We start from the raw sequence: 24,887 nt of genomic DNA, 5'->3' as shown, positions 1-24,887 counted from the left end.
CTGCTTGCCAGGGCACAAAGATGAACTATGTTAAATCCACAGCATTTCAGGTGTGCTGGGTATGTAAGAACCAAAATCAGTAACACAAACCCACATTCCCCACGTAGGTGTTACTCACACCTCAATGCTGAGATGTGTTCTACCTTTGCTGCAGCGTAGATGAAAGATACATGGAGGTGAGGCCACCCCTACAGTCACTTCTTGCCAGGGCATTGCTGGAATGCAGCACCACAGCTCCATATCTGCACTGGTTTTCCCTCTCAGCCCTATGTCTGGAGGACAGCTGCAGCTTTCTATTCCTCCTCTGTGCTGCAGAAGCATTACAAAATGGAGATAATCAGGGGTCAGAATTAAGGCCGGAGTCTCCATCCCCAGGAAATTAGAATTTAAAATTAAGTGAAAAGTAATACAGAGTATTGGTTAGAATAAAGAAGTGATAGTACAAATCAGAAGGGACTGCTGTTTCTTCCCAGAGAATAGAAGATATTTTGTAAAGCATGTATGTGTAGGAATGAAACCTCTGCCAGGGAAACACCTCAGTTCTTGCTGGCAAACACTGAAGTCCTTTGAGGAAAGCACACATCCAAACTACTAAGTATGATTGTTTTGAGCATAAAAAAAAATAAGTGTTGTTCTGCATGACAATTGTTGAAAGGTTAAGAGTTCCCAGTCCTTTTCACAGCCAGACCCCCACCAAAATCACAGCCATAGAGTTCTACCCGAAGGGCAATACCATGATACCATGTTCTTGGAACGATGCGGATAAACCTGGACAGGATTGGTGGGTTCAAGAAATGCTTGACGTGCCCATGGCTGTTTTCATTACCCAAGAAAACCTGCAAATACACAAACACACAATTAGCTAAAAGGAAACAATTAAAAAACCCTGGTTTTTCTTTTTAAATGGGTTGCATAAGCCATCCAGGCTAGATGGCCTGGCTCATTTATCATTTTAAATAAGACTATATCCAGTTTCTTCCTAAAATGCTGGGTCAAAGCCAGTTCAGATCAGCAATATCTGAGTCTGAATCAATTAAAATGCCTCTGTTTACATTCACATCACTACATTTGCCATTCTAATTTGGTCGGACTGAAAAAAATAATTAAAAAAAATAATCAAACTTCCGTTATTTTACTTCTGCTAATAACCTTTGTGGGTTAGGTTGGTGTAAAGTGACACAGGTGACAATATAAAGCACTGTGTCCACTGTGTAGTTATCTGGAGCTTTACAGCTCTGTTCCACCAACACTGCTCATTAATATTCATTTCACTATAAATTCAAGGCAGAAATAAAAAAGCTGAAAAGAGGCCCTAGGAAATAGATTTTTCATTCTATGTCCTCATGCATTCAAATTGAGTGTCCTGCTTTACAAATCATGTCCCTTCTTTTAATCACAATGCTGACTGCATTCTCCACAGAGTTGGAGTTATTTTCTTTTATTATTGTGAATTATTACAATAAAAATCAGATGGATATTATATTATCTGTAGTAACCCCAGCTCTCTGGCATTTTAAAGTCCTGTCAGAATCTCTCTTTGGCTGAGCATTCTGCATTTGGGCCTTGACAGTGTCCAACATCTAAAACCAAGTGCTGATGCAATTGCCTGAGATGAGGGTAATACCTTTGCCACTGAGCTTGAACCATCTGTGTAGGATCTCCACTCTGAGCCCTCATCGCTGTATAGGATAACATAGGTTTTCACAAAGTTTTCAGCAGTTACAGACTTGACCCCCTGGGTAGCAATAGCAGTTATTTTCTTCATTGTGAGGAGATCAATTTGTAGCCACTGTTGGTTGTTGTTCAACTACAATTGATAAAAGGGTTGTCTATTAGTAAATGTGTCTTATGGAAGTATTTAAGTGAAAAATCCTTTTTAAAGATAGTTATAACTGCATCAAAATGGCATCAAAGAAGTGCAGAAGAGTAAAGCTGAGGCAAAAGTCACAAGCATTTTTGGTGGCCCATACAATTAACTCATTCACTGCAGGTGGTATATTTGGTGTCTTAAGACTTCCACATTAATTTCCAATACATAATGAAACACAACACAAATTTATCTCCAGTATTAAAACATAATACATAATACTAATACCAAATGCTTATACCAAACAGTAGCTTTCAGCAAATCTCAAGGTGCTTTGTAAAGAAATGAAGCTCTATTTCAAAACCACAGAAACTCACATGCCTTGCTGAAGGCCATGCACTACCAGATCCTGTAAGCCAACCCAGGAAGGGTTTATTTAACCCTTTGAGTAAAATATTAAAGTTATATTCAGCTCCTGAAATTAAAAGGGTTGCTTCTGCAAGGAAGGTGGCCTGAGGACACCACCCATCTCTGAAAAGATTATTTCATTGCTGTTGCCAGAAGTTCAACAAGTTTTCTACTGGAGGAGTTGAAAGGGCTCCTTCCCAAAGGATGGCTAAAGAGCTGTGAAGTAATCCTATCATGCTTGGCACTGGACACAGTGTGCAGGAAGTGCATGAGCACACAGGCAGCACAAATTTATTAACTGTAGCTGTCTTGCTGTCATCCCCATTTTTCAGTCGTTACCTTGGCTCGCCAGGCATTGATCTTTCCTTTCTGATTGAGACGAGCAAGTGAAGGGTTCCACGTGTTAAACCAGGATGTCTTAACAGATGAGGCTGTTATCTGGGTATTCTTGATCTCTCCATTTTCCATTCCAAGTGGCAAAGAACAACCTGTTAAGAGAAGCACCATGTTACCATGTTCGTGCCAGTAGCCACAGCCTAAGCGATGATGCTGGAATGGAGAGCACTCACAATTTCAGCTTAATTGAACATATTAGGTGGAAAAAAAAAAAAGCCAGAAAGAAAGTTCCAGCACATGACCCATTCTTACCATCTACTTCACAGCCCAAAAGCTCCATACGAAGAGTAGGTCTATTGTATGCCATGGCTGGATAAACTCTGAGGTACCTAGCAATAATAGGGGGATCAATGATGTTCTCTTTTACCCCATAGGCATCAGAATTACCTTCAAAAACCTATTAAGAGAAAAAAAAGAAAAGAAGAAAAATATCCACATACCATTAATTTAAGGCAAACATAAGCTTGGATAGTGAAAACTGTTCCGTTATAAACATACTAATTTTTATGCCATTAGCCCCACCTACTATGATGGAGCACCCTATGCTGCAAGGCAACTTCAAATATGTGCATCATTTAATGCGTATTCTATTATTTTTTACTATATTTTATTTCAATTATTCAATAGTTTTTATCTCAGCCTGTGACTCTCTTGACCTTCCTGACTGCCTCCCCCATGCCCTGGACAAGTAGCTGCATGGCAAATTCAGCTGCCTGCTGGGCTGAAACAAATGGGAAGTGTCCTTTGGGGCCTCAAGCTCTATTATTAACTCTCTAAAGGCCATCATGTTCTGCCACTCTCTCTTAACATAAAATTGTCAACTCATTGCATCACCCAGTGATGCTAGCTAGGTTCTCACAACCCTTATGGCACGTACAGACCTTTTGTGCTGATGAGCTGTCTCCCTTGAAGGTGCTCCACTTCCGCTTGTCTACGCTGTAAAGAATAAAGAACTTCTGGATGTACAGGGACTTTAAAAACTGCTTGGCTCCCTGCGTTTGTATCCCAGTTAACAGAACTTGTCTTTGGAAGTCCACCTAGGAACAGCAAACAGTGTTTATAAAGCAAATAATGAACAGCAAAACCTATTTAATTCTTTGGCACCTACACAATACTGTGAACACCACCTTTTAAAGCCCACAACACTAACACTCTCAGGATGGATACAAGCGGATGCCAGATTCCAAATAAATGCTGTCTCCCTCCAACTTCAAGGGAGGTTCTCCTCTCCCTCTACTCTGCCCTAGTGAGACCCCACCTCGAGTATTGTGTCCAGTTCTGGGCTCCCCAATTCAAGAGGGACAGGGATCTACTTGAGACAGTCCAACAGAGGCTACAAGGATGATTGAGGTACTGGAACACCTGTCTTAGGAGGAAAGGCTGAGAGACCTGGGGCTGTTTAGTCTGGAGGAGAGAAGACGGAGAGGGGACCTTATTAATATATATATATAAATATCTGAAGGGTGGGTGTCAAGAACAAGGAACCAATCTATTTTGAGTTGTGCCTTGTGATACGACAAGGGGCAATGGATGCAAACTAGAGCACCGGAAGTTCCACTTCAACATGAGGAAAAATTTCTTTACTGTGAGGGTTATGGAGCTCTGGAACAGGCTGCCCAGAGAGGCTGTGGAGTCTCCTTCTCTGGAGACTTTCAAGACTCATCAGGATGCCTTTCTGAGTGACCCACCCTAGATTCTGTGGTGATCCTGCTCTGGCAGGGGGGTTGGGCTGGATGATCTCCAGAGGTCCCTTCCAACTCCTAACATTCTGTGATTCTGTGATTTCATTTGCACATGTATCTGTTTGTGTGTTTAATTTCAGAGGCCATTTTACAGTATTCAGCACAAAGACACCTCAAATATACCCTTGACTCTGTGCTAGGCAGAACTCTACCAGCATAATTTTACAGACAGGCAAAAGGAGCACAGAGAAGTTCAAGGCTCACACTTTCATAACCTGCTTCTAGTTTTGGATACCCAGACTGAGAAATGGGATATGACATTTTTAAGTGCTGAAAAGCCACCATTCCTTCTGACACCAGATCCAAACATAGCAGCCTCCTATTGAACTTACCACTGAAACACTAGTTTGCGCCTTCCTCTTCTTCCAACTGCCAATTTTAATGATATTTTTAAGAAATCAATTATCTTCTCTAAATTTGTGTGCAAATTAGCTATCTGATGCAAAAGTGATTTCGATTGAAGAAAAATATGGAAGTGAGGTGACTGAATGATTTAGAGCTTGAAGCCACAACGTTAACCTTAATTTCCCTGTGAAGCCACACTGTGCTATGTCATTGGACATTAAAGTATCCAACACCCCCCCTCCCCCCCCCCAGACTATCTGAAGCAATGCTTGACAGCATTATACTTTAAATGATCATCCAAACTTACACACATAAATATATACTGCTAAGGAGACTGAGGGGGAAAAATGTAATGGAAGAATTATTCCATTTGCCTACAAAACAGTTACAATCTAAATTGTGGGGGTGACTGTCCAGACAATGGGCCTCTAAAGCAGCAGAGACTGGATTACTTCTGGGGATGTGGACAGTTCATGGTATCATCAGTCAAGTTTGCTGCATCTTTTCAGTTTTCCCCAGCAGTCTTCTCAGCAAGAACTAGAGCAGCTTGAACTTCAAAAACAAGCTGCAGGGAAAATCACAACACGGGATTGTAAGGTCATGTCAAGGCACACGCACATGTTGTACCAACCATACCTGGATCCAAGGGAGTTCTTGTTTCATCGTAGTGCTCCAAGCATTGTATGTTCCAGAATTATTTAATCGGGCTAACTTAGGTTCCCAATAGTCTAGACAGAAAGTATGAATAAAGGAAGAATTTAAAGAGGTTCTGGGAAAAAAACCAGAAGCTGTAACTAGCTACTGATGTTGATTGGAAGCTTCGGTTCTTTTCCAAACTGTCCTGGGTAAAAAAACCCAACCATTAGACTTTAACACCATTGTCTAGGATAATTTAGATACAGTCAGCAACTGCAAGTCAGCTGTTACCCTAAAGTATTGTGGTTGGCAGAATTACTTTTAAAAAAACACAGCTTTTTAGGCAATGTGTTGTCTACTGATTTGAAACCAGGGTCTACAGTTTGCTGAACAAGTTTTGGCCTCCAGAGGTATCAGACACAAAATGTACTCTACGTTCATGGCAGAGAGCTTCCCTCTGCATAAGGGGGTTTCCGTGTTAAAACTGATATGAAATGTATACAACAACATGGCTTTCAAGCCTTCATAGCACTCTGGTGGGAAATAAAGAGAAAAAAATCACATAAAAATCAGTTTTCTGAAGTAAGCAATTTTCTTGGTATTTCAAGGAAAAGGATGTGTGTTCCTACATGTATGTGTAACCTGTATACCTCGACTTGCTTGTGTTCATGTAAAATTCTATCCATTTCTCTATTAACTGATCCCATTTTATACTAAGAATAATCTTGATAAATTAAATACACTGTCATTGTCCTGTATGCCAGGTTCCCAAATCTTTCATAACAGATGTAGTTTATCCTTTCATATCTCACACCACATCCAAATCTCAAGAGCTTTTTGAACACTTGCTATTGATTTCCAAGCAGGGAGCCCAAAGGACAAAAAGATAAAGCTGGATTTGTTCCAGGTCATCCAGCAGGCCATGGACAGAGGACTCCCTGACTCTCAGGCTTGTGATACTGACAGTAGACCTGTGACACTGTTAAAATACATTGATGAGGGATACTCAGTACAGCTCAAAGTCTCTACCCTTATCACTGGTGAGCTTTTTAACCCGACAGCTGATTCATTCCTGAACTGATCTTGTATGACACATGGTGAGATACCAAAAGAATATGGAACTGCAATACTTTGCTGGGGATATTCAGGAGCATGTCTGGACCTTTTCAAGTATTAACTCACCTATATGATCTGAAGCGTTGATTTGTGAATCATGTATAACTCCACTTGCTAGACCCATTGGCATCCTGCACTCTAAAGAGAGCACAGTAAGTTTGTTGTTAAATAAGACTATTCCAATATATATCCTGGTGGAATCTTTTAAGACAACATAATTCAGAACAATTCTCAGTAATAAATGTAACATTACTCTTTTGCCCGAGAAGGCAAGTTCATCTCTGCAATTTCTCTCAGCAGATTGGTCAATGTGAAGAAACCTCAAATTCAAAGCTAGTATGCTAAAGGAATAAAAGCAGTATGCTAAATAATTAAAATCTAGAGGCTAAACATGTTTTCTTCTAGAATAAGTTTACAGTAATCACTCCACCCCCTCCTTCAAAATGCAGAGAATCTGCTTTGGTTTTTTGTAGAACAACCTCCCATATTTGTTTTTTAGTGATCCTGAGCAGGGAGAGATGACTTTACAGCTTGACTCCACCAACCACAAAACACCTTAGTTCAGTACCTTGCTCTATAACCATATAGGATGTCTGCACTTCTGCTTGCTGATATTCCCCCACTTCAGTGTCTAAAAGCCACCAACCAGGTCTCTGTGGTTTCATTTCAATTGTTCTAAATGAACCTTGAAAAAAATGGAAGAGAAACATATCAGAAACATCAGCATGATAAGGTTGATGTTAGCAAGACTGAATGTTAAAACTAAAAATCATCCTATGACTTAATCCAGAAAAATTAAACAACGTGCTACATGTTGCAGAGAGAGCAATAATTACCACTGTCTCAATAACTTTTTTTCTCAGCAAGCATGTTCTAGCTGGAGACTGAGATTGGAATGAATTGACCAGATCAAAACCTAACCTTTGCTGCTGGTGCAAAGTGCAAAAGCTTGGATGCCTGTAGTTAACAACAAATACCTGCACATGAAGTACAGGGCTGACCCATGTAATGAACAGCGCTATTACATTAATTACATAACATAGGGATGCTAATTCTGCGGTGCTGACTAAAGTTCTTACTCCTGCTCTCCCAATGTGTTGTTCAAGTAATGTAAAGAATGGATGTAAAGAAGCCAAAAGCAGACGTAGCAGAATCAGCTGTATGGGCCCTCCTCTCAACTTTCTGCATGCCTCAGGAGGGCTAAGGATTGAGCAGGAAGCAGATATAGTTTAGGCTCTTTGTTGCGCTTTTTAGAAAGCACAGTACATGCCTAATTGCTTTTCTTATATTCCTAGTTAATGCAGACATGGTAATTCTGGTTCCCATTTAAACAAAAATATACGTAGATGTAAGAGTGAAAAACATCCCCTTAAAAGGCTTAAGTAACGAATAACACACCTAACATTCACTAAAATAAACTCCAAGCCAATCCCCTTATTTTGATCTTGTTTCCTGTGGGTTCCTTGGGTTTCTTTTGGTTTGGCTTTATTTTTGGTTGTTTGTTTTTTATTTATTGGGTTTTTTTAAATACATGTGCCTGGCAATACAGGCTTTTTAAGTCATGTCATAGCACACTTGCACTGCTGACAGTGATGGGCAAAGGAGTATATCCTGTGGCCTAATGAATGTTTTTAAGCCTATTCCCTTTCTTCCTGAACATAAGAATTCTCCTAGGGCTCACATTTGCTCTGTCTCTTCTGTATCACACTCATGTAGACATTATGAAAACAAACCCTCACCATCCTGAGTCAGAGACCAGCAGCCTTTCCCAGCAAACATCAGCTAGACCTCAGTGGTACTGAAGCCTGGGGCCTCACAGAGAGGATGGCTGTGCTATTGTGCATGTGTCATTTCACCAGGAATCAGTGGCTGACGCTATCCTACTGACTTCCTTTTTCCAATACCAACATTTACTGTTGAGCAGCTTCTAAAGGCAAGCCCAGCATTATGACCTACTTTGCAGACAGGAAAAGAGAGATGCAATAAAGGTGAGAAATCTGCCTATACATAGCTGGTGAGTGGCAAGGAAAGTGCAAAACAGAAGGTAGGGCTGCAGACCAAACTGCTATTCATTTTCCATATATATCCCTTCTCATCTGAGAGGAAGACATTTGTCCAAGCACTTAAGTTTTGTCTGTAACTTTACTCATATTTCCAGTTTTAAAGGACACAAATGGTATCTTTATTTCTCACCTCCCACAGCATTAAGGTGCAAAGTGATTATTTTTTTCTGACCATTATAGGCAAATTATTTAGTGCTCTCAAATGCTTTCTTACTGTACCCAAAGCCAACTTGTGTTCACCTTTACACTGGTATGATGATGACAGACTGCAATGATCAGTCCTTAGAACTTACTCTGCTCTGATACTTACCTGGAAGTAGTGTGTATGTACCCAGCTGATGCTTTGGCTTTCCTTGTTCTATGAAAGTCTGCCCATGAAAATGAACAACATGAATGTCTTTTGGCCCACCCATATTCAGCAAATGCCATCGGACCAGCTGACCTTCATACATCCTCAAGCCTTGCAAATTGTAGGTAATCCCATTAATGGCTGGAAAAAAATATAAATCTTGGTAGTAAGGAAAACAGCTCACAAAACAGGTCTCTTAAAGTGACAGAATGTAATAATTAAATTAGTAAAATATTTAATGAATCAAATTCAAAGTGCTACACATGTTATAGTCTATATACATCAATTCAGAAAATCCAGGGACCTCCCCACAAGATTTGAGCCTGCTTTACTTGCAATGCGTGGCAGCCAGGAGGATCAGGAGGTGTAAGAGATTACATGTCAGGCCCAAAATAAAGGACAGCTACCCAAAATATGTTCTGCAGCTCACATTTCCACAGCCATGCAGTCACAACGGACATATTCAGTTAATAACTGATTTTATAGACCAGATTTTCAAAAGGTGGATTCCACTTCTCAGCATACCTTTTTCAAACATGATCCCTTTCAGCACACAAGCATCAGATATTCAAAGACACAAACACAGAGTTTCAATACTATTATTTCAAAGAGAAAAGAGGGCTACCTTTGAACAGTCAGCCACTTACTTAACTCTGCATGACTGAAATCTCTGTATCCGCAAGGCTGTCCTACAGCTGCTTTGAATTCCTCAGTAGAACTAGTTGATTTTTCAAATTATTACAGTATTGTTAAATTTATTGCAAAAAAAAATTCATAGTATTAGCTTCTTATTGAAAAGACAGCTTTTTGGTTTTTGTTTTTGTTTTTTTTTTTCAAATACGGGGAGGGGTGTAGATGTGAGAGAGAGACTGTGAGATTCATCTGTTGGTTTCAGTTTGATATGTCATTTCTTCATTTTAATAACAAATTTCTAGTCAATGCTAATCTTTACATATAAAACTATGACGATTATGGGTATGTTCAAAGGCACTGTGAGCCAAGATACCTCCCCCCAACACCTTTTCCTCTACCCCAATAAACTGAATACTAGACAAAATGAAATATGTACCATAGAATTTGTTGCATTGCTGCATTTCTTGGGTCTTCCCAGGACAAGGCCTTCTAGAACCTTTGTCAAAGTACCAGCTTTTCTCTTCATCAAAGACCATAAAAAGCAAGAAGAAGTCTCGGATCGGTGTTCTGTTGTTGTCAGACTTATTGAAGGTTCCTTTTTGACAGATGAGTATTGGCCCAATCAAACCAGAGTTAATATCTTTCTCCTAGAAGGTAATAAACCCTATTAGATATAAAAGTAGGTTTCCCAAAAGATGTCAAAAAAACCATAGCATTCTGTAGAAAGGCATCAGACTCTAAAAATTTAAAGCAGAGGCTAGAAGTGCTGTTGCCTTTTATCTTTACTTTCCCCTGCTCAGTCTGCCAAAGAATTCACCAGTTTGAATTCTTCAAAGATTATATCCTCTTTTAACTGAGTGTAAGAGACTATGTGTCAGATGGGCACATCAGGCCCAGCAGAAAAGACAGCTGTCCAAAATGTGCTCTGCAGCTTGTGTTTCTACAGCCATAGAGTAACGTCATTTGCAGATACTCAAAACCCAACTGGACACAGTCCTGGACAACCTACTGTAGCTGATGCTTCTTGTGTTGGGGCAGGTGGACTTGATGATCTCTAGTGATTCCTTCCAATGTAAATGTTTCAGTGATCAACCTCAGCAAGACTACCACTTTTATTTTGATTTCCTTACCAGATTTACATCAGAGTAGTAGATCCAGGACCGACAAGCTGGTCCTGACTGCATAGGTCCCGATCGCCTGTTTGCATACCATACGTATATATAGCTGCTATTTGGCTGAACTTGGTCATCTTCCTTAAACCAAGCAGTAGATTCATCATCATAAGTGCTTCCCTCAGAGGACTTTTCATAGAGGAGTCCATGAGCATGGAGGGAATATGGTCTGGATGCCAGATTCTTAAAATGAACCTAAAAAAGCATTACATAGATTATGTTTAGCAAAATCAGGCCTAAACTAAAGTCCCCATGCAATACATTTCCATGATGTCAAAAAAGGGCTGAGATTTGTTTAATGACTACAGGTTATGTTGTGCATCTCCAAGCAGAATCATCCTCTTTGATGCAGGTAGGTAATTTAAAAGTTGTGCTGGTTTAGTTTGGCAAATTTTTTGGTAGTGGGGAGGGGTCCCATGGGTGGCTTGGGTAAGAAGCTGAGAAGCTCCACCAGCTCTAAAACCAGCCAAGGAGCCATTAGAGAGATGATGTATTTGCCTCTGCCATTAACATACAAAAGAACTGAGATAAGACCTGAGCAAAGCAAGCAGCTAGAAAAAAACAGCAAAGCTGGAGAGGCAGAGCAATGTGGGGTGAAGATCCAGTGGTTGGTGAGGAGGAAGGGGAAGAAGGTGCCCAAGCAGAAGTTTCCCTGCAACCCATGGCGAGGTGGCAGCTGTTCTCCTGCATTTATGGAGGAACGTGGTGGAACATTCCCTGAAGGCACCAGGAGGGGTGAACTTGTATTTTGCTGCCAGTGGACTTGGATTACACAGCCATGGAAGACCCCATGCCAGGGGAGGGGACTGCTCCTGAAGCCTGTGACTCTCTGGGAAGCCCAGGCTGGAGCAGCTCCAGACCTCGTGGGAAGGACTCACGAAGGAGAGGTTCGTGGAGGACTCTCTCCCATGGGACGAACCCCATGGGGAAGCAGGGAAGGACTGTAAGGAATCCTTCTTCCTGAAGAGGAAGGAGCAGCAGGAACCACCAGCCTGTGAACTGACTCTAAATCCCATCCCCTGTCCCCCTGTGCTGCTGGGGGGAAGGAAGGAGAGAAACTGGGAACAAAGGGATTTGGGCCTCGGAAGGAAGGGGGATGGAGGTGGGAGGCAACATACGCAAGCCCTACTCTGTGTGTTGCCTGTGTTCTGTGTGCATCTGATTAGTGTGAAATTATTATTTTTTTCCCCAAGTTAAGACTGTTTTCCCTGTGACCCTAATCAGTGAGTGAACCCTCTTTGTCCTTTGTCTCAACCTATAAGCTTCCACTTGGCCTTTGCTCTCCCCATCCCAGAGTGTGCAGGACAGGTGGGGATGGGGTGGCAGTTGAGTGAGTGGCCAAGTAGCTGTTTTTTTGTTGTTGTGTTAGGCCCAAACCACAAAAAAAGTAGAAAGCATGAGTCTAACTCCCTGTCTTCCACTGAGTCTAGGTTCCTAGGACTTTTTCTGCTGCCCTTCATCTGAATACACTTAGAGCAAGCAAGGAGATGAGGAGTTTCTACCTCTTACGCTTTGCTGTACAGTCACACTACATAAGGGCACAGAATAGTGACAGTAGACCTCTGCATGTATCAGTCTCACTGAAATCAGAGCTTTTTCCTTGTCCCAGAGAAGCATGAGGATAGGGAGGATATTTACCTCTCCTTAGAGAATGATGCTCCTAAGCTAAAATAGCCTCCTTGCTCCTGCTCTTACTCACATTTTTAAAGGTGGCTCAATGTGTTCCTGTTATGCACTGCTCCTACTGAAATAAACAGGAAGCAGCGACATCTGCTCTCCCCATCTAAGTACATCCCTGTGTGTTGGAAGACTGAAAGAGGATGAGAGAAGGGAAACTCTGCAGCAACAAGCTTTCTAACACAAACATACCACTGTATCACCCAGAGTCACAATTCCTCTCCACCCTTGCTGTTTATATTAGAACCAACCAACCCATTTTACAGCAAACATTTTCAGACAAAAATACACTTTCTGGACAAATATATATACTCATTTTGAATACAAATTTACTGATTTCTTTTTCAAAATTATATGAAGCTCCCTTTACATCTAAAAAGTAATGTTTTCAGTGTAACTTGGGCTTAAAAAATATGTTTTTTTTAATTTTAAATTTAAATCTTGTTTTGCATTAGATTGATAAGCCAATATTTAAATTTGGGAAACAGAAAAACGGAAGTGAAGTTGCTGTGGATAGGAGAGAAAGAGGATGTGTTTCAAAGAAACACACCACTGCGCTCGTATGATCATACAGCAATTCCTAGCTTTGAAAACTTGATTCCTCATCACCACCTTTTTTTCAGACCCATTCTACATCATTGTGTAAGATTGCCATAAGAATCTTATCCTGCACACATACACAAAACATTGACCTACTAAGATAACATCGTCCACTTCAGCCCGAATAACTGGCCCCAGGATGCCAAGGTGTTCTTCATATTCATCTTCATCCTTAAGAGTTGTAAAGGTACTGTCTGTGTAGCTTTGGAAAATCACCTTATATGTGGTGCCATCTTTACAGGTTTTGTCATTTGTCATTGTGCTGAAAGGAAATCTCCAATTAAAAACACAAATAGTGAAAGAGAAATAATAGCTTTGATGAAATCTGAGAATTCATACAGCAGGAACACTTTATAATATAAAGAAATAAACACAAAAATGTCAACTGATTCTGAAAATCATGATTTGCAATGTTTAAGCAATTCCAGTTCTACAGTTGTATATGAGATCCTTCAAAGATTTGGTCAGCTATCACTGAAAAACTACAACTAGTCCCTGAAAAACCACCTGAGCTCTATTCTCCTTTTTTTACCATTACTCTTAATAATCTGAATCAGAGCTAAGCTGAGTATCATGTGCCTACCACCTATACCCTACTGTATCTTCTCTGGAATGCTAACAGAAACACATTTCACATTTGATTATACCTGCATTTTGCAACACTCTACTACAGAATCCAAGAACTCTAGGAGCAAGTAAAACAGGTCATTAAATTATAACAAAGCTAGCCAGAAGTTTCACTCCTGACCTCATACAGTGTTTTTTTCAATGTCTGTTTTAAAGAACGTTAAGAAAAAAAAGGGGAAAAAAAAAAGGGGGGGGGGGGAGAATTCTTAGTTGTGTTGCTCTTGATTATAATATTATCTATGGCATTCTAGGGAGATCCCAGCCTCCATGGAAAATTCTTAGGGTTCTGCAATTGAGATGCTGGAAATCAAATTGCACATTACAGATACTCTTAAATTCATCAGCATGTGACTCGACATTCTCCTAGCATGTATCAGGCTGGTGTGCAAAATGAAAGCAAATTATTTAGCCAAACCTTTTTTTATATCCTGCATAGTTCCAGCAGACTTCTGTAGCTGCAATATAGTATCTCCTCTCATTCCCTTTGCTACGCAGGTAATGTTCAGCGATGTCATCTGGGTTTCGTTGTTCATTAATGTTCACTTTGGGGTCCGTCAAGTAGGGGTCATCAAAGCTCACATAAAGGTATTCATATTCATGACCTGACGTTTCCTCCTCTCCGTAAAATTCTGTAACATATTCGTAGTCTCCATCTTCCTGGGGAAGCCCAATCGTGATCGATGGCTTAAACTGCCGTGGTGTGAGGGTGTCATTTAGCGACGCTCCATGCTTGGCCCTACTCAGATCCACTCCATGGTTGGCCTCACTGGGAGCCCCTGTGGTGTGAGTGCAACATGGCAGTGTCGTGTGGTTAGTCTCACCTGGAAACAACGTACGGCCAAACCCTGCCATCGAATTGGTGACTTTTGGGGGCTTTTTACTCCTTGGGCTCAGAAAGTGGGTTGGTTTTGGATATTTCGTTTTCCTCCTTCGGATCTTGATGAAGGTTCCAGATGTACTCAAAGTATTGTTCTTGCTTCCCTTTCCTTTCAAAGTTGGGTGCATATGGCTCCCTTTCTGATTTTCTCCTATTGGATGTGAGAAACCTTGATACTTCTTTATATGCTTCTTATTTATAAGTGCTGTACCATTTCTGCCATGATGATTTAACTTACTACTAACTGATTTATCTAAATTTGCCTCTAATCCCAGACTCTCCTTTGCAGACACCAAGTTCCATTCCTCATTCTTCATTTTAGATGAGTATTTCCCAGCCCTGGGTGATGATGCTTCTAGAAAGTTCTTCACTAGTGCAGGGCTTGAATTAGGGCCTACATTGCCTAAAGTATCATCTAAAGAAAAAGTTTCTGCTTGTTTATCTTTGGACAGCTTGGGTTGAGAGGGGGTGGATGCATCAGACCCATCTCCTACAATGTGGCCCAAAGTGAGTGTCAAGTTAACTGCATGCAGAGCATTTTCCATCTTGGTTTCTTCCTCTTCATCCCCATCATCGTAATCACTTGGAAGCTGGCCAGTTCCCACCACAGCTCTATCGGATGTGTTCTCTGCATGCTGCACAAAACGAGGCACACTTGTCTTGTCAGAAAATGAGACATTTTTATTTCGTATGTAATTGAGAAGGGCATTCATCTTTTGGACAGAGTAAAACTTGATGGCCAGTGAGTTTCGCCTTTTCCTTTTACTGTCAGTAGTGTAATCCCCTCTTTCTGTGTTTTCCTCTTGATGCTCTTCTGAAAAAAATGTACTGTCAGTTGGAAGCTCTTCTGCAACATTCGTTTGGCCTTCCCCATTGCCCAGCAAGTGTTCACCTGCAGACATGCTGCCATGATCCATTTCATAATCACTTTGGCTTCTATTCTCAAATTCCAAGTCAGCCTTTTCATCAGTTGTGCCAGCTAAAAATAAATCTGTGACCGATGTGTGATTTGGCAGGAATGTTTCAGCACCGATTCGGGGAAGGGGAGTGATATCAGCTTCTAAGAACTCAGAGGTGTTTGTGGATTCACTACTATTTACAGCTGTCAGACCTGAGCCAGCTGCCACCTCAGAACTTGTGGCATCAGTGCCTTCGTACTGTTCCCAGGCCAGGGCTGTAAGGTTTTGTTTTTCTTCATTGCCTGTTGCCTTCCTCAAGCTTCGGATGGAGTAAAAAGTAGCCAGGTAATCCTGATAATCTAGGTCCTCCTTATCTCCTTCTTCTTGCACATCTTCTTCATCTGAGGCAGAAATGGCCTTTTTATCAGTCTTGGTGTAAGTCAAATCCACAACATCAAATCCATCATCTTCTTCCTCATGGTCACATCTGGCATCTCTGAATCTCAGCCTCATGTCGTAACTCATCTTTGGGGTACCCCAGGATGCTAAAAGCCAAGTACCTGCAATTGAAATACAAGTGTTTTTCTAATATGCTGTGGTTATGAGAGTGGACATTGCCTATCATCTAAGTGGTGAAGGCAAGTTGCTGGGTTTGTTTCTACAGCACCTGCTGTAGCAGAGTGAAAATTCTCACCTGGGATTTCCAGCAGCTCTCATTGTAATGAAAAATAATTAACAAATGTAGATATATAATAGCACTTATACATAAATACATCTAATTGCTGGAGCTCTTCACCACAGATTAAACTGTACTTAGGACCTGTGTCCAAACATTACCCATAAAAGAGATGGATATGAAAAAGAAAGAAAGAAACAAGCTAAAGGATCCTATATTTAGATCTGGATCTAAGATTGGGATCTTTGAGACAAAGTTTTAATTTTATGTTGTCCTCAGTGTTGTATGCATTGGCACATGGAGAATTCTGAACAGAACAAACATGTTCTGAGGCAATGCTGACAAACACCTGGCAAGCACAGTATTTTTAAAGCTTTTGAATGCATCAAGGATGATCTTTAAAACAATGAAGCAATTTGAATTTCCAGTCAGGACACAAACATTAAACTGCAGTTCTGGGGTATCCTCCAAAGCCTAGTCAGAACATAAATTCTCTATTTGAAACTAGGATTTGCAGAGAACAAAATAAAATCTGTTTCCCTAAACGGCATCAAATCAAGTTCTTGGCTTGTTACAGCTTGCTCTTGGAACTAGCAGATATGACAGAACAGACAGAATTAAAAGAGCTTGAGAAATTTTTATTAAAAAGGTCACATCCAATTTTTCTGGGTTTATTACAGTTCGAAGTGACCTGCATAGCTTTCCTTATTTCTAACAACAGCAAATTTACTAAAGAAAACACACCAAAATCAAAAGTACAACTTCATTACTGAGGAGTTTTCCATAAACTCTGACAGATTTTTAATGATTCCTCAATCTTAAACAATAAAAAACACTTAGCATGCAATACACTTTTAACTTATAAGGTCTGTGTGATCACTGAAAACAAACTGAGGACATAAAGAATTTGGTATTTAAAGAGATAAAAGATGAAAAAAACCCAAACCCAAACCCTATTGTTATTTATATAGGATAAGGATACCTAAACCTTGTGGAATTCTAGGATGATCACTAAACACAGCCTCCAATGAGGAATAATGTCTGTCTTTTTGCAGGTAGTTTTGTATCTGTGGTCTACATGACTTCTAGCGTTACCTTTTCAAGACATGTTATTAATCCTAAACACTGAGATGTATACTGATGGACCAGTGATCTGATTCAGCCAGGCAGACTTTACTGCTGCTAAATGACCACAAGCAGAAGGTGAGGTGTAGCCACTTTGTCCAGTAATGTCTAGCATCATTTGACAGCCTTCGCTAACTCAGGATGGACAAGTATGTGACAAAATTGGGAATCGTCTAGTGGAGTTGATGCTGGATTGTTTCTAAGAGCAATCTTAGAACTGCCTTAAAATTATCATTGCTAAGCCCAAAACTAATTTTAAAGTGAAAGCAAACAAACAAAACCACCAAAACCCAAAATAAGCCTCAGTATAACATTATGTTATGTGCCAAGTCTGTGTAGCCAACCAGACTTCATACATCAATTGCACGAGGAAATTATTTTCCTGCACTGTGTTTATCAGAAAAGCTTTCTTTCCTATTTAGGTAAGTCCTTATCGATTTGTGGAGATTAAAAAATGTCCTATAAGAGCCATCAAACACTATAGTTTTACCACTTACCAGCATTGTCCATTTCCACTGTCACTGATTCTCCACTCATTGGAAAAAGGTTCACCACATCTTCATATTCCCCTTGATACAGAAAAGAGTGCCCAGAAAGACGAACAGAGACAATCTCATCATGAGTGCCAACACTGGAGAAGTGCCACTGAACCACATTATTTTGGCAAAATCCAAGGATTTCACTGCTGTCAGACACATATCCATTTATTGCTAAAAGGAAAGCAAAATAAAAGTGGTCTCAATATCTTCAGAGTAAGACATTCAAAAACTCCTGTTCTTTAATGTTAGTCCATTGAACTGGACACACATTTGCACTTGGAAAGAGACTGGCACAGCCCTGAAATTACAATAGACTTGATGGAGATTCTAGCTCTGGAAATAGTAGTATCTCTAAGGCAGCAGGGTGCTGTGTCAAAGTTAAATACCCTTGCCTTTGCTTCAGGGCCCAGAGCCAGCCTGTCCCCTATAATATTGCATATTTCTGTATGGTGCCACCTGGCATAGTTGGAAGTCCACTGGCTCTCTAGAGAATTCCCTGGTTGCACGACATCCAAGAACAAGCAATCACTAAATGTTCAGGTTCACAAGAGCTTTCATAACATTCAGCATGATATCCCACTCACTGTGTATTATGTTTGAGTTATAGAACTTGGGATCATCCCTTTTAACACTGGCAGGGTTGCTGCAGTAGTTCTTGATGTTATCCTCTATGTACCAGCTCTTGTTTTCATCGAACACAGCAAACGTTGCCTGCTGCTCCTCATCTGTCTTTTTCTGAAAGAAAATCAACACAGCAGTTACACTTACTTACTATGTAAGCAATATAAACTTCACCTGTGGTAAGGGTGATCCAAGGGCTAAGAGTAAAAGGGAGTAGGGGGTCAAGACTTCAAGGTGACAATCCTACTGCAACCAACCTGTGGTGGAGCACTGAGCAACCACTAGCATTTCTGATAAGCAGACAGCATACGACTGGGCTCTCTGCATAAGTACCAGCCTCCTGGTTTGACCTGAGCACAAGGTTTTGACAGTTTTTTCTCAAATCTCGAGTCACGCTCAAGTCTTTGCCAAGCAAGATTTCAAGGAATGGCAAGGAGAACCACTCTCCCAGAACTCCTCCATGCTGTTTGGGTTGCTCTGGATGCAGTGATGACTGAGACTGTCAGACCCTGTTGAATTATATATCTGTTACAGAAAGGGACCGGCTGAAATCTGAATGTCTTTAAAGTGTGAAGGTGCAATAGCAGTAAGAAAGTCTTTTTATTAAGCCTGGAAATAAACTCTCAAGTCAGGCTGACCATTTGTTGAAATACTGCTCTTGCTAAGAAAATCAGAATGTAATTTCTCTACTACTGTGGATAGTTAGAGGACTGTTTCTTCATGTAACTTCTTCAGGAGTCTACAGGTTTAATTGCTCTCTACACTAACAGTTCTCTAAGGGGAGCAAAACCAAATTCACTGTAGGGCAAATAATATTATTGGAGCAAAAACTACCTCTAAGAGGTTGCCAGACACTACCTGTGCACCCTTCTGTGTCAATGCTTCACTTTTACAGATGAGAAGTGGGCCAATCAGTCCAGAGGCTATGTCTCTTTCATTATCTACAGCACTATGATATAGTCTTGTAATACATTGTGCATCCTGTGCAGTGGGTTGGTCCGTTTTAGCAATTTTCCATTCATAAGTGTGTGTCTTCCCTGGTTCAATTCCTCTACTCTGGGTGCCATTGCCTAAGAAAAAGAAAGAAGGAGAACAGTAATGATAAAAACCTAGAGGCAGAACTTTATATAACATCAGGCTGCATCAGTGAATTAGGTGCAGTTATGCCATTTCAAGCTACGTCTGAGATTAGTGAAGTTAAGCATAATTTTGTGTCCAAAATTACAAATAGGAACAGAAAACTAAGACACCAAAAAAAGGGGTATTTGTCTGTGCTTTCATTTAATCACTTGGGGATGTTTAGTTCGAAGAACAGGAGGCTGAGGGGAGACCTCATTATTCTCTATTGGCCTCCTATCCCAAGTGAATAATGATAGAACCAGAGGAAATGGCCTGAAGTTGTGCCAGGGGAGGTTTAGACTGGATATTAGGATTTCTTTACTGAAAGATTGGTCAGGCATTGGAACAGCCTGCCCAGCAATGTGGTGGAGTCACCATCCTTGGACATATTCAAGAAACGTGTAGATGTGGTACTTCAGGGCAGGCTACAGTGGCTAAGGCTGTGGGGTTTTTTTGTGGGTGGTGGGGGGTGTGGTTGTTTGTGTTTGTTTGGGCTTTTTTGTGGTGATGGTTGGACTCTGATCTTAGAGGTCCTTTCCAACCATGATGATTCTGTGATTCTCCCTAAGGCAATACAACAAGTCAACAAAGGCAGAGCATAAAATTGAGGCCTCCCAGTCAGGCCCATTCCTAGCCACAGCATCTCCTCCACAGCAAAGAAATGCTCCACGACAGTTAGTGGTATGCAAAACGTAATTTACCAATTTCTTACCTGTAGGATCCAGAGGATAATTGGCTCCTTCTGCATCCTTTGCAAGTGTTACTCCATGAAAGTAAATGCTGTAAGGTCGACTGGCCTTGTTTTTGAATACAATCTATATTGACAGGCAAATGAAAAAAAAAAAAAAGGAAATTAATAGTCAGCAAATCCTTGTCTTAATATATAACAAAGTCTCAACCACAGTAGAATTTGCCCAGTTTGAGCCCAGGAAGTGCTGGAAAGGCAAAGGGGTCTTAATATTCTCTGATAACATAAACTCATAGTCTAAATGCTGCTGGTACCTTGTTGCTGTGCTCTGTAAAGCACATGGAGTGAAATTCAGCTTCTTACACCCAGCCTCTGGAAAATTTAAGAACAGCACTTGTTCTTCCAGATACTAGGCACACACTACCTCAGGGAATACAAAACTATTTACTTAAATTCTTAAGAACCTTCATTATGGGAGAAAAAAAATTAAAACAGATTTAAAAATAAAACTTGGCCCAAATTCCAAGACCCAAATGCCATATAGGAGAAAAAGACAAAATGTTCTGCCTATTCTTATGAAACAAAAAAACCCAAGGAATGTGCTAAACTCAAATTCATAGTCACACAGTCAAGGTGCCAATTGAAGTTCATGAAACTTTGTGATACATCATTAAGTGACAACAGAAAGACAAGTGGATGTGACAACAGTGACAACAGCACAAGCTTGTAATTCAACTGCTTTGTAGCTAAACTTCATAACTCCAAGAAAGAACATTTAACTATGAAAATGGAGTATCATTGTCTGAAACAGCCAGAAAAAAACTACAACAAAAGGAATGAGGGGCTCATGAAGTTTGGCCTCACATCCAGTTTTCCCCAGAAGTCCACCTAGGTCTAGCTTTTTTCCATTTTGGACCAGTGTCAACATATTTTACAAAGACTGTGATGAAGCGTGTTTATGTTGTAAAATAAACCACAATCATGGAAATTATAGAGGAAATGCTGAAAAATATAAGCTAAACACTGGCACTTGTAATCATACATTTTAATAGGGCCAATATGTATAATATTAGCTATATTTAACAGAATCACAGAGTCACCAAGGCTAGAAAAGACCTTTGAGAGCTTGATGCTCCAGCCTATGACCTAAAACCACCACATCAGCTAGATACAAAAAAACCCAAATGTAATGAATTATTTTGTATCTCTGCCCAACAAAAAACGATGCTATAGTTCAAATAATCTCTGACTTTATGTTACTTACTTTGACTTTGTCATTGAGTTGAGCTCTGATAACAGGGCCCAAGATTCCAGTGACCTTGGGACGAGGATTTTCCAGACGTTTAGTGAAACTGGCATCAGTATATTGCCTAAAAATAGCTTTTTTATACTTTTTACCTATAAGATTTGACAAGTTGCCCAAGCGCTGCTCTCTATGGTGTCTTAAAAATAAAGGAAAAGACAAATTATCAACAAAATTTGAATAGTGACATCTATTACAATACAGAATTAGGACTCAAGCAACTGCTAGAAACCTCACTGCTTTAAAAAAAAATAAATCCAAACCCTAAATTAATCTAATGCTCTTCACCCCAAATTCTAACCTAAATTAGGTAAGAAGCTTAGCATATCTGTGTTCTAGTATGACATATGACCAATTATTATCAGAGTTTACACTCAATTTAATAGGGATTTATATGTAAGAAAAAAACAAACTAAAGTAGCAGCTACATTTTCAAGAGGTAACAGGTGTCCACTTCTGGGCTCATCAGCAAAAAAAGTCCTTCACACACTGGTGAGAGCCCAGTGGAGGGTCACCACAGTGATTAGGGTACTAGACCACATGACACAGAGGAAAAATCTGTTTATTCAGTTGTGCAAAGACGCAGCCAAGGGACCATCTTATTCTTATCTTCAACTATCAAGTGGGAGATCATAGAGAAAACAGAACTAGACTCTTGTCAGAGTTGCCCAGTGAAGAGATGGACTCAAGTTGCAACAAGATTAGTTCTATGGAAAGGCTTTTTCATTGTGAGATTGCAAAGGTGCCTAGAGAAGTTGAGGACTCACCATCCTTGGAGACAATGAAAACTCAACTGCATAAGGCCCTGTGCAACTGGATAGTTTGCTATTGGATCCCTGGAGGTCATCTCCAACCTGAACTATTTTGTAATGTCATGCTAACATTCCATATTATGTTGACAAAGTATTAATTTACCTATAAAGGCTGTCTGCAATGCTTGGGGCATAATCCCAAGTAACTTCTTCTGCAGCAATGAAATACTCCCAGTTATTGATCATAAGGCGTTCTCTATAGGAGAGACGACTCTTCTTCACCTCTTTGTCCCCACAGTCTCTCACAGTGAGGTAGCCGTGCATTCCAGCTAATTGAGAAGAAATAGTACCATGGTGATTTTCCATTTTATGAACCTTTACCACTTCAACTGCATTCCTCATATCTTTAGCTAAGGCTGCCAGCAAGTTTGTTCACCTGATTGCCATCTTTTCAGGCTTAAAAAGGCTGCATCCACACAGACTACATATATGCTGGGAGCCTTCCAAGGATCCCATATTAATAAAATGGAATAGAGAGGCTCTCTCAATTGGCCCTCTTCAAAAATATCAGCTGAATGGATAGAAGGCTATTTTTTGTGGTTTTTTGTTTGTCTGTTTTTTCAAGTTTTGTTTTTTTTTTTCCTCAAAATGTCTTCCAGCTCTTGTAAGAGAGAATTCTTTCTTATTTAAGATAGAATACTGATCACTGCTGAGAGAGATACCCACTATCAAATGGTGGACAGAAATATTTTCATCAGATTGAGTGACCCTTTGCTGAAAGTGCTCAGTTTCTCAGGAAACAGCTGGTTCCTTACTAATTTTATAACGGTGCTTATCTGAACAGGTCACAGATTTAGATGCTGGAGTACTGATTCACTGCTGCTCTGATCTGCACACAGCAAAGCTGCAGATAAGAACACCTTTTGGTTCATCTTGCACTTCTCATTCCAACAGAGTGCCCTGTTTTCCAGTGGTTTCTCAGTAAAATGACAGCCATCTGAAGCACAGTAACTGTACCATGGCAAAACAGTAGAAGCCATTTGGGACAAAGAAGAGAAGGACATTTGCCTAATAAATAGATGTTTCCTTGCCTTGCAGGTGCTTTTGGACAAGAGAAGATATCAGCCACCTTCCTTCCTCACTCACTGTCATGTTTACTGTGGTTGCTGCTCCCCCCACTAGGTTAACCGTAGAAATTCGGTGACGTCTTTGCTCCATGGATTGGCCATTTATATGAATGGAGAAAATTTCTGGCTTGGAACTCATTCCTATCAAATGCCAGCTAATGTTGTCATAGGCACAAGCCTCTAAATCTGAAAGACAAATGAGAGTAGGGTTCAGAGTACAGGCATATCATGCAGGTTCCCTACGCACACTAGATCTGAAGTGAATGTTTGCTCAAAACATTAAAAAACAGCTCTAACTCCTGTGAGCAGTGTTTGCACAAGAGGAAGTTTCAGAAGCTTCTAAGTTCAACAGATACCAAAATCCTGTACCTCAGTGGAGGATAAGTGAGTGAATTTTACATGCAAGACGCAACCTGACTTCTAGTGAGCTGGGGAAGAAGGAAGGAAACCAGTAGCCTTTTTTGGAAACCTGATTTGTCCTTGTTTGGGAAAAAAAAAAAAAAAAAAAAAAGAAGAAAAAAAAAGAAAAAGGAGAAAAATAAAGGAAAGAAGAAGAAGAAGAAAGAAGAAGAGAGAAAGAAAAAGTAAGAAAAAAAAAAAAAAAGAAGAAGAGGATCCAGGCTAAAAGAATTAGGTTGTATCTAGTGACAGTGACTACCCTATTCAGTATTTGTTCTATCTATTAGAAAAACCTCACTAAAGACAATCTTTTTTATTTGCTCAATGGACTGGACAGAGATAGGAAAGTAGTTCCTTAGGAGAACAAGGGGAAAACACTAGCAACAGAATAGCCCCACTACCACCTTCCTAGTCTTCCCATTTGTCTAATTTAATGGTAACTGACTTTCCACTTCCAGGAAGTTCTTCTATATACTGTAAAATCAGCAGTTCACTTAACAACATCACACTCTCTCCATCAGCTGCATAAAAAAAATCCCTATTTTGTTCTAAGTCAGTAATCCTGTTCTTTGAGCAGAACTCTTCTTAGAAGGAATCCTGCTGTTCTTATCATCAATATGGCATTGCTTCCTTCCAGCAGCACAGCTTCTCTTCTAGAATTTAGATGCTCACACATGTCCTATGAAAGTCTGTAGCTCACTGCTCCCCATTCCTGTTCACTTGCATAAAAAGCAAACAAAGGAAATATTCAGCCTTCATTGATGTTAATTTCATGTCACATAAGCCTGAGCAGTACCTGGTAATGTTCCATCAGTGTAGCCATTAATGGTGTATTTGAGTGACGCTGATCTTTGCCAACTCTTGTTTTCATCAAACACACCAAACATCAGTACATACTCCTTGTCAAAAAGTTTCTGTGATCCATCCTCATTTAGGCTTCCTATAAAGGAGAAACAGGTCTTAATTTAAAGCAGAAGCAAAGGAGTTTTCACATCAATGTAGTGGCATTAATGTGTATTTAATGAGCTTGCTTCAACTGTTAGCAGGTAGTAGCTGAGCCTGACCAAAACAAGACCTTAGGAGTACTCATAAAGTGATTTGATTTCTGAAACTACTTTTGGGTTGGATAAGCATGAAATAAGTCTGTAGTATCTCAGAGGAGATTAAACAACATGCAACGAATTATCTCAG

General features: G+C 40.2%; 1 protein-coding gene across 1 annotated transcript in view; it reads right to left on the bottom strand.

The window, feature by feature from the left end:
* Positions 1 to 656: 656 nt before the first annotated feature.
* Positions 657 to 24,887, bottom strand: part of F5 (coagulation factor V (proaccelerin, labile factor)) — a 34,145-nt gene continuing 9,914 nt past the window's right edge. Inside the window, exons 5-25 of the mRNA XM_009998272.1 lie at positions 24,493 to 24,636; positions 23,262 to 23,483; positions 22,334 to 22,499; positions 21,380 to 21,557; positions 20,140 to 20,242; positions 19,167 to 19,378; positions 18,272 to 18,422; positions 17,646 to 17,858; positions 13,987 to 15,907; positions 13,041 to 13,206; positions 10,626 to 10,862; positions 9,932 to 10,142; positions 8,824 to 9,003; positions 7,019 to 7,135; positions 6,517 to 6,588; positions 5,335 to 5,426; positions 3,493 to 3,648; positions 2,864 to 3,008; positions 2,555 to 2,703; positions 1,625 to 1,807; positions 657 to 836 (exon numbers count right to left, since the gene is read on the bottom strand). Of these exons, the coding sequence (XP_009996574.1) occupies positions 657 to 836; positions 1,625 to 1,807; positions 2,555 to 2,703; positions 2,864 to 3,008; positions 3,493 to 3,648; positions 5,335 to 5,426; positions 6,517 to 6,588; positions 7,019 to 7,135; positions 8,824 to 9,003; positions 9,932 to 10,142; positions 10,626 to 10,862; positions 13,041 to 13,206; positions 13,987 to 15,907; positions 17,646 to 17,858; positions 18,272 to 18,422; positions 19,167 to 19,378; positions 20,140 to 20,242; positions 21,380 to 21,557; positions 22,334 to 22,499; positions 23,262 to 23,483; positions 24,493 to 24,636 (5,198 nt within the window). The remainder of the gene's footprint in view (positions 837 to 1,624; positions 1,808 to 2,554; positions 2,704 to 2,863; positions 3,009 to 3,492; positions 3,649 to 5,334; positions 5,427 to 6,516; positions 6,589 to 7,018; positions 7,136 to 8,823; positions 9,004 to 9,931; positions 10,143 to 10,625; positions 10,863 to 13,040; positions 13,207 to 13,986; positions 15,908 to 17,645; positions 17,859 to 18,271; positions 18,423 to 19,166; positions 19,379 to 20,139; positions 20,243 to 21,379; positions 21,558 to 22,333; positions 22,500 to 23,261; positions 23,484 to 24,492; positions 24,637 to 24,887) is intronic.

Source organism: Chaetura pelagica, unplaced genomic scaffold (assembly GCF_000747805.2).
Source record: "Chaetura pelagica isolate M959 unplaced genomic scaffold, ChaPel_1.0 scaffold65, whole genome shotgun sequence".
In the NCBI taxonomy this organism is placed as follows: domain Eukaryota; kingdom Metazoa; phylum Chordata; class Aves; order Apodiformes; family Apodidae; genus Chaetura; species Chaetura pelagica.
This window is presented reverse-complemented; position numbering and strand designations above follow the sequence as displayed.